Source organism: Nyctereutes procyonoides, unplaced genomic scaffold, assembly GCF_905146905.1.
Source record: "Nyctereutes procyonoides isolate TBG_1078 unplaced genomic scaffold, NYPRO_anot_genome, whole genome shotgun sequence".
Taxonomy (NCBI): Eukaryota; Metazoa; Chordata; class Mammalia; order Carnivora; family Canidae; genus Nyctereutes; species Nyctereutes procyonoides.
In genome coordinates, this window is record NW_026575140.1 from 30597763 (window position 1) to 30611472 (window position 13710).

At 56.7% G+C, this 13710-nt stretch overlaps 1 protein-coding gene across 3 annotated transcripts in view; it reads right to left on the bottom strand.

Moving 5' to 3' along the window:
* Positions 1–11362, bottom strand: part of AJAP1 (adherens junctions associated protein 1) — a 114657-nt gene extending 103295 nt beyond the window's left edge. For all 3 annotated transcript variants that reach the window (XR_008661944.1, XR_008661943.1, XM_055306316.1), the window contains exon 1: positions 11247–11362. Coding sequence is in view for 1 of the 3 variants with exons in the window: in XM_055306316.1 (XP_055162291.1) it covers positions 11247–11275 (29 nt within the window). In the remaining 2 variants the exon portion in view is untranslated. The remainder of the gene's footprint in view (positions 1–11246) is intronic.
* Between the last annotated feature and the right edge of the window lie 2348 nt (positions 11363–13710).

Genomic DNA, 13710 nt, shown 5'->3' on the forward strand with positions numbered 1-13710 from the left:
GTGACCTTGGGCAAGTCACTAAACCTCTCTGAGCTTCCGTCTCCAACTCTGTAAGATAAAAGCAACAATGCCCACGCCACAGAGCCATCACGGGGATCCTGAAGACTGAGAGGATGCAGCCTGGCTAGGTCATCAGCACAAAGCCTGGGTTATGAGAAGGTTGGGAACTACGGTGGCCCAGCACCTCCCAGTTGGACCTGAAAGGACAGAAAGACAGTGGGTCTAGTCCATGGGTGTCTCAGAAGCTCACAGTCAAATCCAAGGTAGAGCCTCCCACCGCATTAACTGACACCATTCAACAAATGTTTACAGAGTGCGTGTGCTCATGTGCACGCATGCACACATGTATACACACACGCACATGTGCGCACACACAATACACTGCAATTCTTTTACCATAAAGACCAAAATAAAATGAAAACAGCAAAGCCACAAACCAATGCTCTGCCTTCAAGAACTGGAGGCTCATGTCTTACTCGTCTAGAAACAAGAAACCAACTGTTCCTGTATTTGACTTAAAATCTTCGGAGCATGGTCTTGAAGCCACCCTACGTACCGGGGTAGGAAAGTGGGTCTGTCCCCAAAAAGGCTGCTCTATTTTCAGAGCTGACCTGCTTTATACAAGAATCTGGACAGCTCTTCTTATCCAATAAATATGCACCAGGTCATTTATTGCTGTCACTGATGATGGATCTGGTAACATGAGCAACACTGTTCATAGGCTGCTGTATTTTCTTAAAAATGTGGCAGAACCACAACATAGCAAATTCCATAATGTTTTTACCCCTTTCCCCATTTCCACAGTGCCCGACTGTCATTAAATCCAAAAACATGGTGCCTAAAAGGTATACACACAAACCCAATACTCTGATGCTTATCTTGGCAGATAAGTAGAGGCTCTTTGGTTTTTAATTTTTATTTTGAGTTAATTGTAGATTCACGAGCACTGTAATATATAACAGAGAGAACCTGCCCTGTTTACGGGGTTCCCCCAGCAGTCACATCCTACAAAATTAGGGTACAATAATATAAGCAGGATATTGGCATCAATGCAATCAAGACAGAAAGCATCCCCATCACCACCAAGATCCCTCGCGTGGCCCATATCATCTCCTCTGGTACTCCCCGCTCCCTCTCTCACTCCTAGCAATGACTACCCTGTTCATTTCTGTAATTTCACCGTTTGAAGCATGCTATGGAGACATCATGTAGCACACAACCTTCCAGATCAGCTTTTTCATTTAGTATCACTCTCCAGATATTCATACAGGTTGTTGGGTGTATCGACGGTCCTTTCATTGCTATGCCTGGGCACGATTCCACGGTGTGAAGGGCATCTGGGTAGTTTCCAATTTGAGACTATGACAAATAAAGCTGCCATAAAAGAGGTGTGCAGATTTTGGGTGAACATGTCTGCATTTCTCTGGCATAAATGCCCTGGAGTGAAAAGCTCAACTGCATGGTCACATTTTGCCTTCCCACCAGCAACATGCAGGAGACCCAGGTTCTCCACATCCTTGTCAGCACTTGGTGTTGTCAGTATTGTTCATTTTAGCCACTCTCATAGATAAGCAGTGATGTCTGTGGTTTTAATCTGCATTTCTCTAATGAGTAACGATGTCGAACATCTCTCCATGTACTTTCTGACTACCTGACTACCCTCTTCGCTGAAATGTCCCTTCATGGTTTCACCTGTTTCTAATTGGATTGTGTTTTGAGAGGTATTTGTCTTATGGATACTAGATCTGTTTCAGGTATATGGTTTGCACATATGCTCTCCCACTCTGTAGTGTCTTTTTCACCCTTTTGGATGAGACTTTCACAGAGAAAATTATAAAATCTTATAATTTTATAAAATACATAAATATATAAAATATATAATTTTATAAAATCTTAATCAATTTATCATTTTTTCCCTTTTATGGATCGTGCTTTCAGTGGCAAGCCAAAGAGCTCTCAGCTGAGTCCCACATCTTGAATAACTTCATTTTTTTCTTTTTCTAAAGCCTTCCTAGTTTTACATTTTACATGTAATTATGTGACCAATTTCGAGTTAATTTTGTATTAGGTACAAGACTTAACACTGAGATTCTTGTTTGTTTGCTTGCTCTTGGCTATGAATGTCCCATTGTTCCAGCACAATTTGTTGAAAAGGCTACCCTTTCTCCACTGAATTAACACCTTTAACCAAAATCAGCTGGGCATATTTGTGGGAGTCCGCCTGTAGATTCTCTGCTCTGTTTCATTGATAATCTATCCCTCCATCAATGTGACACAGTCTTGATATGACAGCTACATAGTAAGTCTGGTCATCAGACTGATGCCTCTCATTTTATTATCTTATCAAAACTGTTTTAGGGAGTCCCTGGGGGAGGGCTCCGGGGTTGGGTCTCTGCCTTTGGCTCAGGTCATGATCCCAGAGTCCTGGGATGGAGTGTCACATCAGGCTCCCTGTGGGGAGCCTGCTTCTCCCTCTGCCTATGTCTCTGCCCCCACCATGAATAAATAAATAAAATCTTTATGAAACAAAAAACTATTTTAGTATTTCTAGGTCCTTTATTTTAGAATAATCTTACCTGTGCAAATATTTTGCTGGGATATTGATAAAAATTATGTTAACCTCCTATATCAGTTTGAGAAGTGACTTCCTTCCTTAAGTATTCCCGTCCATGAATATGGTATGACTTTCCATCACTTAGACCTCCTTTCATCTCCTCCATCCGCACCCTGTTGCTCTGAGCATGTGAGTCATCAGCATAACAAGACTTGTCATGAAATATTGAAATATTTCATTTTGGGGGTGACTGTTAATGACACTGCATTTTTTATTTCAGTGTCCACATGTTCATTACTAACAGAGGAAGATAGAATTCATATTTATACACTTATTGTATCCTCCAACCTCCCTGAACTCATTCATTAGTTTGAGGAGTTTTTTTTTTTAATGGATTATATGAGATTTTCTACGTCGACAATCATCTGCAAATAAGGACAGTTCTATTTCTTCCCTTTTGTATGTCTTTTATTGCTTTTTCTACCTCTGTCACACTGGCTAGGACTTCCAGCACTATGCTGAATCAGAGTGAGGAGAGGAAACACCCCCGGCTTGTTCCTCATCTCAAGGGGAAAAGCTTCCAGTTTCTCAGCACTAAGCGTGAACTTAGTTGTAGGCTTTTGTATATGTTCTTTATCAAGCTGAGGAAGTGCCCCTCTATTTCCTGACTTTCTGGCATGCCTTCTTGTGGATAGGTTTGAATTTATCAAATGCAGAGGATCCTATGATATTCTTTAGCCTTTCATTTGATAGATTACCGTGATTGATCCTCACATACAGAACCATTCCGACATCCACGGAGCAAACCTCACTTGGCCACGATATAAGCTTCTTTTTATATTTTTATATATTGTTGAATTTTGTGTGCTAATATTTTGCTAAGGATTTTTTTTTTTTGTCAGCAGCCAAGTTCTGATGCGGCGTATTCCATCATTTCTTATTTAGACTCTCAATTGTGTGAACACAGCAAGTTTCCTTCTGCAGGAGGAGTTTTGTTTTAAAAACTGTTCTTTTCACCTGGAGTTGGAGCTCCTGATCTAAGTGCTTTGGTACCCACTGGTCCTCAAAATGCCCAGTGCACACATAGGCACACACACACAGGCACACACGCACACATGCATGCGCACATACACACACATACACACCCCCATATCTGCAAGAATATTTGTAAGTGTCTTCATTGGAACCAGACGTTGGCAATTCACCATCTCTCCTCCTCCCACAAGCCCGGGGTGGCACAGACTCTCAGCATCATGTCGGTGCAAAGTGCTGTGTGCAGGGCAGAGGATGAAGTCCCTGCCCTCAGTACAGGTCTGGTGTATGTGCATTGTCAGAGAAGCCACTGGGACGTCTGTCACCCCAGGGTGTGTTGCTTGGTCCCAGCAGGGTGCTGGTTCCAGGGCACACTGGGACAGAACCCTAGAACCATCCCTCTAGGAGGTCAGCTCTCCCGTCTGGAAGGTAGCCTGGCTTCTGTCTTGCTCTTTATTTGCTGATCTTACCCCTCCACTGACTGTCCCCCGGCCTCCAAGACTCCGTTATAAGCGAGCAGGCTTTGTCACTCCGTGTAACAACCCAGTGTGGGAGCTACTGAAGAGCACCATGCTCACTGGCTGGCTCTCTCTCGCTTGAGATCTCCGGCCCCTTCAGCTGCTGCCCCAACCCTGGCTCAACGTCCTTCCCCCAGCACTGGCACAGCCAGGCCCAGATCTGGCACTCCGCAGATGTCCACTGTCAAATGGGGAGGAGTGCCAGCCAGCCTGGCCCTTCTCAGGGCTCATACCTACGAGAACCAGTGCCCAAGCTAGACATGGGTGGGGCAGCGGGGGTTGGCAGGCTCTAAAACATTTACTTTTCTCATGTCTGTGCTTCCCCAGGAAACTGTCCAATATGACAATCGGCAGCCCCATGAGGCTACCAAGCACCCTAAAGGTGGCTCATGTTACATTTCTATTGGATAGTGCTGGTCTCCCCGATGCTAACAGTATCTTTATCCTCACACATATTCTAGAGCAGAAACCCACTCACTTCTGGATCTGCACGGCACCTGCTCCCGGTCAGCCACCCCCCCCCCAGGCATGCAAGGATTGAGCAGTGAGTGAAAAGTGTAGATGAAATGAATGAAACCAGAGATCAGAGCATCTTCTCTATGTTACAAAGACATCTAAAGTGGACATGTGTGATTAACTAGAGTCGCCATGCTGTGCCTGACACCCCAGGACTTATTTATTTTATAACTGCAAGTCTGTTCCTTTTGATCCCCTTCACCTCTTTTGCTCACGCCCTCACCCCCATCCCAGCACCCACCAGTCTGCTGCCTGCTTTGCATCTCTGAAAGTTGCTAAGAGAGCAGATCTTTTAAGATTTTATTTATTTATTCATGAGAGACACATGCATAGAGGCAGAGACATAGGTAGAGGGAGAAGCAGGCTCCCTGTGGGGGGCCCGATGTGGGACTTGATTCCAGGACCCCGGGATCAGGACCTGAGCCAATCCAAGGCAGACACTCAACCACTGAGCCACCCAGGAATCCCTACGAGAGCAGACCTTAAAAATTCCTATCACAAGAAAAAAAAAAACATTCTGTAACTGTGTGATGGGATGGATGCTAACTAGACTCACCATGGCCATCATCTCACAATATACAAATACTGAATCCCTATGCTAGACACTTGAATCTAATATAATGTCATAGGTCAATTATACCTCAACGTTCATAAAAAAGCAGACATGTTTTATCGGAGTCCAGTGCAAATTCTGTAGGTCACATTCAGGACAGGAGCCAAAGTGCCAGAGACTTGTACACATCACTGCCTGTCCTCAGGACCTACCAACCTACCTACCTGCCCACCTGTGGACTCACATACTGACCAGAACCTTCTTTTTCAGCCAAGCTCTGTCTCGATTTAACATTCCCTAGTCCCCAGTAGGGGTATGAACTGTCCCAGTGCCTGAGAAAGCCAAAGGGAAGGGAAGACTCAGTGCAGTTGTAAGGCTAATAGCTTGCATTTGGCCCCAAGCCCACCCTCACCCCGTATCTCCTTCTCTGGTGATGCCTTTTCCCCTCAATCCCATTGGCATACCTGTGCCACCACCCTTCATGCTCTCCTCCCATCTATACCCATTCTTCCTCCCAGACACTTAAAAATCAGATATTTTCACTCCTACTGAACTGTTAATAACTGAAAGAGCTCAATAGGACTGTTTTTGCTAGACATGTCTGCATTCCAATGCAACAGAATCTTACAGCAAAGGAAAGAATCAAAGAATCTCTAATGGTGGAACCCTGAGCCTCAGTAAGTCAGGTGGAAGAAGCAGTCTATCTATTTGGGGCAGGACAGGGCCTAAACACACAGTGGACCTGGCTGCGAATTCTTTTCCTAAGCTTCAGTGTGGAGTTAAGGACGAGTAACCACAGGGCGAGACTAGATGAAGCCAGGGCACTGAGCCAGGCAGACACATTTACTCATGCACACACATCTCCTGAGCACTTACTGTGTGCCACACACTCTTCTCACGAGCTCCTGAAGAATAAGACTCAGTCCTTGCCCTCATGAACCCATACTGCAGAGACCAGAACTCCTCTTTGGTGTAACACGGGTTTCTGGTGGACACACCCACCCCCTCAGTCTCCACTGAGACTACAAGGTCCAGATGCTGCCCTTTCCAGAGGCCCCTGAGGCTGTCACAGGCCCAAGCATGGATTCCCTGGGGAGGGCAGGCGACCAGGCTTCAGCAGCCACAGGCCCAGGCAAGTGCCCACACGGGACTGGAAATGGTGGGAGGGCAGAGCTGCAGCAGGCCCTGCCATGCCAGCCCTCCTTGGCTGGCCACCCAAGAGAAAGTGCAACAAATGGCAGACGTCCCAGTGAGTGGACAGAGTAAGCACAGTGAATGGCAGGCTGTAAGGCTAAGGCACAGATGGGACCAGCATGGCTGCCACCAACCTTTTCTTGGAGGGTGGGGGGCGGGGATGAAGAAATAAAGTGGCACCCTTCTGCAGAGCACATGCAGGGGATGGAAATGCAAACACGAGCCCCAGCTCCACCCGGCCAACACCAAGTCCCCTTAGTCTAGCCGCAGGACCCTGGCCTCTGCCAACATGCGACTCTCAACGTGCCGCCCCTGCCCTGGGCTCTCTTTCAGCCACATCGGAGATACTGATAAGGCTGAAGACCCCCCACAGAGGAATGCTGGGTTTCTGAATTGTCACTGTCCCTGGGGCCCTTGCCAAAGAGAAGAGGAGGCCCAGCACAGCTCCCCAGGTCACTTCTCTGCACCTGCCAGGTGCCCCAATTAACTCAGCCCATGCAGAGGTTGCTGGGAGATACCTAGGCAGCTGCCCCCACCCCAGCAGCAGAAGGGAATGAATCCCACACCATCTTCTGGAAGGGGCTTCGGGGACTCGGCATTGAAGAAATATCCTACACTTTCTCGTTGCTTGCCGGAGTACAGGGCACTGCCCCCAGTGAGGAGGCTGGAGCAGCCAGGTCTCCTCCAACCAGCCAGATCTGTTCCAGCCCTGATGTGCTCAGAGAGCTCAGAGAGCGGGGGTACCCCACACCAGGGCCCCCGAAGCTCTGACATGGGCACGCGGCAGCCTCTGACTTTCTATTACCTGAGAGTTCATCTGAGTTATGTAACTGCCACTCCCCACTCGGCAGCCTTATGACTCACCGACTCCTGTGAATTCCTGGAAGGGGGTCTTAGAGAAAGAATGTCGGTGGGCCCCATGGCCTGTCTGTTCCAGCTCCAGTGAGCCCGGCTCCTACTCCCCCTCGAGTCTGACTGGCATCGGGCAAGAGGAACCCTCTCGAGCCAGACTTCAAACATGAAAATCTAGATCAAGGATATATTTGGCTTTCCAAGCTAATCTTTACATCCAATTTGGTCTCTACTGACTTGTAGCCCTTTGAAGAAAACTTGGCAACCACGCATATGGAAAGCAGATGACTCTTACGTAACCCCAGACAGGAGCCCCTGGGCTCTGGAAGGCTAGGCAGTCACGGGTGGGTCGGGGTTTGCTGTTTACCCACTTCATCGTGACCTAGGGGGCAGCTTTTATCCACACGGCTGGGCAGCAGAGTTTTCCCACTAGAGGCCCAGGGAAATAAAGGCGTCAGCGAGCACACCCAGCCCGTTCATGCCAGATATCTTGATAGTGCCCGGGGCCAGTGGGCTGGGGGGTGCCGAGGCCGGGCGGGGCTGCCACCACTCCCACTGACACCTGAACGACCCCAGCTAAGAGGATGCAGGATGCGGTGGGGACGTGGGCTCTTCCCCCTCTGGAAGTGCAGAGACAGACATCTCAGGGAGGCATGGAGCTGTCTCCGCTCGGAGCTGGCTTGCCCTGCTCCCTACTTATCACCCTCTTGGACGCACAGAAGGAAAGGAAGCAGGTGATTACAATAAATCAGCAGAAGGGGACTAGGAGGAGCCTGCCGGCCCCTCCTCCTCTGTGTGGATGCTGGATCCCCAGGGTGGGCGTGGCATGAGGGGAGGGGGACGCACCCCAGTGGTGGAAAGGTTTGAGCTGCCTCTCAGAATGGCCATTTATTTCAGCATCACTCTCCCTGATGAGCATCCCAGCCGCTGACACTCGGTGGATTCCGGCTGCAATCAATTTGGTAGCAGCAGCTGGAAATGGGCACGAGCCAGGATTCACCAGGAGGGCCATGTCTGTGGACAGAGCATCTGACTCCGTCCGTCCTCTTAAAGCCTCAGCACAGCCCCAACTCCTGGACTTTAGACGCGGGGAGGGTGACAGGCCACCCGCTGGGTCCATATGGTGAGGCCCAAGCATGGTACCGCGTGCACGGCCAGAGCTCGGGGGACTTGCAAAGCACCCCACAAGAAGAGAGAGCCACAGCACTCAGTTACACACCCACCCCCACGCAGACACGCACACCCAGGGCCCTGGGGCGGGAGAACCTGCAGAGCAGCCCCGAGGAGCACGGCCCGGGAAGAAGCCGTGACGGTGGCTGGCCGAGGCCCGCGCGCGAGGACACCTAGCAAATGCCTCGCAAGCTCCCAGCCCCTGACAAAGCTGCGGCGCTGTGGGCTGCAGCCCCAGAGGCCACTCACCACGACGACAAGGCAGCCAAACTCATTGCTGCGTGCTGAGTAAGCACCCCTCCACGCTGGGCTCGGTGCTCATTTATGTCTGAGCTCCAGAGCAGCTGGTCAAGCTCCTGGCTGCCTTCAAGAGATACCTTTATCTGTGCTCCGTGCTTTGATACAACTACCGCCAAAAAGGCACGAAAACAGCTCAATAAGACTCAATCTGTTTCTGCCTCGTGAGAAGAAAAGGCTCCATGCACAGCTCCGGTCAAACGCAGAAGCAGAAAAACCAAGCCCAGACTTCATCTCAGGAGCCTGAGCACAGAGCTTCGGACTCAGGTGATGCCCAGGCTGCCCCCTCTCACCTGGGCTCCGGGTCAAGGAACTGCCTGACGCAACCAGGTTGGAAGCCTGGCAGCAAGATGCCCAGTGCTCACCTGGAGGGCCAGGTGAGCTTGTAAGCAAAGGTGACAGGTTTTCATCGAGGAAGAAGTGCATTTCCAGGTCTCGAGTAAGCAGTCCCGGCTTTGTTACTGTTATTACTACCCTTGCCTGGTGTGATGGGGAAACAACACTGACCCTCCTGGCAAGGCACCTCTGCTGGCCAGGGGATGGCTCTCCCAGACATGACGGAGCTCTCTCCTGTCAGTCTCCTAGATGGGTGACAGCTCGTCCTTAGAGGCACACTTACAGAAAATCTCTTGTGCTAACACTGAAGGGAAAAAAAAAAAACCACAAAAGGTCAAACTTCAAAATCACCAACAGAACTATTTCCTACAGCAAAATCCCAAGGAGATCTCACTTGGGGATGCTTTAGAGGAACTGTTTTAGTGAATTTTGAACCAGCACAGAGGTTTCCTTCCATGGTATTTACTCTTCTCTTTCCCTTATCAAAATGTACTAATCTTTCAATCTAGCAACTTAGTAATAATGGAAAAAAAAAAGCACACATAACTTCCCAGCAGTCAGTCAGCAGCCAGGCGGCCAGAAAGTAGCTCAGGAAGCATCTGGGAGCCAGAGGGGCCCCCAGAGCCGAGGCTGGGGCCCGGGGGGGGGGGGGGGTCGTTCCTGAGGCCCTGCGGGGCTGCCTGAGACTTGAGAGGCGGATGGCAGGGCACCTGCAGGGGTCACCAGGCACCGCTGCCCCGCTCCATTTTGTCCGTGTCCCAGAACAGGGAGCCTAAACGTTATCTAGTCCAAGCACACGGTATCGATTCAGGCCAGCCAGTACCCAACAGGATCCGCTTCGCCATTAACCCTTTAAAGCCCGCACTGGCAGACAAGACCAGCCACCAGGAGAAGGAATGCCGATTTCCAGAAAAAGGCGGATAATAACATCTGACAATTTTCGCTAGATGTTTTAAAAGCAGTCTTTCCCCCGGGGGTGGGGGTGGTCTCGTAAACCAAGGGTAGCTAGAGAAGGCTCGGGGCGCTCCGACCTCTCCCGATTTCTCAAAATCAGGACGCGCACTCGATCCTCCCTCCGCTCGCTCCCCCCAGCTCCGATGGGGCGACGGTGGGGGCGGCTCGGGCGGCCTTTCCTCCCCAGCGCGGGAGCGCAGTGCATCCCAGTGGACAAACTCGAGAACCGCACCGCTTTCTCCGCCTCCGCCTCTGTCGTCCCCTGCTTTGGGCTGCAACCCGGGACCCAAAACGCGCACCAGCTCCGAGAAGCCCCCCGGCAGGCCGGAGGGCGACGGTGCGGAGGCAGCCGCCCGGCCAAGGGGACGCCAGTGCCCTCCCGGGCCCCAGGCCGCCCGCCCGCCGCCCGGCCCCAAAGCCCGACTTCCACAGCAAGCGGGCAAAGTTTGCGGAGAAGGGTCTTCACGCGTACCCCTGCCGCGAGTCCCGGGCGCGACCTCCGGGGTCCAGGGGCCCTGGAGCCCCGACCCCGACGAGCCCCGGGGCGTTCCCGCCGGCGTCTGCGCGTGTGGGTGGGTGGGGGTGCCCGCCCGCCCGCCCGCCCGCGCTCCCCGGAGCCCCAGCGTCGCTCGCCCCAGCTGCCCGCCAGCTGTGCGCGCCCGTCGGGCCCGGAGGTCACCGGCAAACAGCTGGATCGGCAGCTGGGCGCCCAGGCGGCCCCTGCTCAGCCCCGGGGCCCCGGGGAAGGGGAAGAGAGGGCGGAGTGGCTGTTGGGTTCTGGTTTCCTCCAACTCCTCCTGCCAGGCTCTCTCGCCGGGAGCCGGGAGCCGGGAGCCAGAAGCCGGGAGAGCTCTAGCTTTCTCCGGCAGCCCTGGCCCCCGCCCCGGGTCCACGGCTCGGCGGGCCCCGGGGAGGAGGCGCGCCGGGGCGGCAGGCCAGGACACTGCGCTGCTGGCGCCTGGAGCCACGGGCTCGCCCCGGCCAGCCCGGCTGCGCGGGGAGCTGGGGCGGGCGCCCCCGGCCGGACCCGGACGCACGCAGCCGGGAGAGCCGGCCGCTCCCTGCGGGGTCGCGGAGCTCTGAGCTCAGGGCTGGCACCGCGGCCGCGCTCCCGGGACCCCCTCCGGCAGCCGGCGGGAGCGGAGCGGGGAGCGGGGAGCGGGGGGGGGTCCCCTTGCTTGCAACGCCGACAAGAGCGCTGCTCCAGCCCAGCCCGGCACCCACGCACCCACGCACCCACACGCACCCCGGCGCTGGCCGGGTGGCTCACCTGAGTCCTAAAAGCTGTTGAATCCACATGGTCACGTTTCGGGGAGCGGAGCCTCAGACCTCGCTCGCCCCGGCCATCTGCGCGGCGCCCGCGCCCGCTCGCTTCCGTCCCGCGGCGCCGGTCCCCGGCTCTCCGTCCGCCGCCGCCCGCCGCCCGCCGCCCGCCGCCCGCCGCCGCCGGCCGCGGGGCGCAGAGCGAGTCAGAGCGCGGCCGCGCGGGGCTCCATGCCGGCCGGCGCGCCGCCGCCGTTGGGGCGCATGGCTCAGGCGGGGCGGCCCGCGGGGGCGCACATCCTCCAGCCGGGGCGCGGGGCTCGCCGCCCCTCCGCGGGCGAGAGGGCGAGCGGGCGAGGGCGGCAGCGAGGCGGGGGCGCCCACGGCCGGCCCGGAGGGGCGCGCTCCGGCGCTGCGGCCGCGCGGGGAGAGTCGGCGGAGACGCGGCGTCGGCCTCCGGGGCGGCGGGGAGGGAGGCCGGGCGGCGCCGCCGCGCACCGTGCGCGTCTCGCAGCGCGGCTCCCGCCTGCGGTCCGAGCCCCGCGCCGAGGGGGCGGCGCGGCCCGGGGGTGCGGGCGGCGGCGACGCGGCGGGACGCGGGGGCCCGCGCGGGCCAGGTCAGGGGGCTCCGGGGGGGTGCGCGGCCGGCCGGCGCCGCTCGAGTTGGCCGCGGGCTCCGTCTGAGCGCTCGCTCCGCAGACGGCCGCGGCGCCGGGGCCGGCAGGAGGCGGGCGCGGGGGGCGCGGGGGGCGCGGGGGGCGCGCGGGGGGCGCGCGGGGCGAGGGCGCCGTGCAGCGCGGGGCGTGGGGACGCGCGGCGGCGGCGCGGCGCCGAGGAGGCGCGCGGGGATCCCGGGGCCCCGCCGCCCGCGCCCACCGCGCCCGCCGCAGAGCCGCCCGCCCGCTCGGCCGCCTCCCTCCGCGCGTCTGCCTCTCGGCGCGCTCGCCCCCGCCTCCCCGAGCGGGTCCCAACTCCGCCCGCCCGGCCCGGCTCACGTCACCCGCCTTCCCCGCCCCTCGAACTGGAGCCCGAGCCCCCTGCCCGGCGCCGGCTGCCGCTCGCCGCCGCGCCCCGCCGCCCCCGCGCCCCGCCCCGCCCCCGCGCCCGCCGCGCCCCGCCCGCCGCGCTGTGCTCGGCCCCGCCACACCTCGGGCGGGGGCCCGGCCGCCCCTTCCCCGTCCCCGGCCTCGTCCTAGTCCCCACCTCGGGAGCGGCTCGAGACAGGCCGCGGGCTCGGATTGGACCGCCGGGCGCCGCCGGATGGTGTTGCCACGGTAACCGGATGGCCTGCGAAGCAGTTCGGGGTTCCGACCCATTTACGGGCGCGCCCGGTGGACCCGGAGAGCTAATGTGGGGACGGGGCGTTCCCGAGGGGGCGCTGCCAGGGGGCGTCTGGAGCCAGAGGCTTCGCGGAAAGTTTCCTCCGTGCGCAGCTGAAGCGCGAGGGTCCGCGGCCCGCGTTCCTCTCTTCCCGCCTCCCGGCCCCCGCCTTGGGCCCCTGCGCTCCAGCTCGGAGCTCAGCACCTTCTATCGCATCCCAGCCCCGACCCGAACGTCCACGCTCCGGCAGCCCCCCCTCCCCCGCCGGGCCGGATCCCGCAGCCCCCCCGGGGCGGGGGTGGGGGAGCAGCAGGCAGCAGCTGCTGCTGGCCAGGCCCTTGCTCCGGGAGGAGCCGCTGAGTTCAGGGTCCTCGGCCTCCCACGTTCTCTGCCGCAGCGGGTATCGTGGCCCCCCTACCCCATCCCAGAACTTGTCCCTGCCTTCCTGGTGAGGCTCTATTTGCAGGACAGCGGCCCCAGGACGAAGGGCCTCCTTGCGGGCCTCTCACTGAGAGGAGTGACCTACGGTGAACTGCTCCTCCGGAGGCCGGCCCTGCTCTGCCACCTGGGAAACGGCCCACAAAGCCCAGCTGTCCCCTTGGGGCCCCCGAGGCAGGTGCAGAATCACAGGCCTCAGAGGCCGCCTAGCACGGCTCTTCTGCAGCAGGCCTGCAGCCGGGGTCCGGGAGTGGAAGGAAGGTCATTAACTCACTCCAGACCTGAGCCATCCAGCGGCCTCCCTTAGCCCAGCTCTGGAATCACCTGCTCTTGTGAGGTCAGCAGAGACCCCACTTGGCTGGTCAAGCCTCGCTGAGAAGGGGCAGTTGGTGGCGGGGCAGGTCCAGGCCCTGCATGGCCAGGACTTGGACTCCCAGGCAGGGCCTTCATCCCTGGGCATCAGGTCCTGGAGAGCCATAGGACTCTGCTCCGCCCAGACAGAAGATGCAGGTGACCTGCATCCCCACCACGATCCCCAACGACAAAGGCAGGAGGCAAGGAAGCATGGTGGCAAGAACCAAGTTTTGCCAGGAGCAGACCAGCCAGTGCTGTTTACCATTGAGGGGTCCTGGGTGCCTGGTTGAGTTTCTCTGATCCTGTTTCCTTCTCTGTAAAATGGATTTCATGTTCGGTTCCACACAGACTTTTGTGGG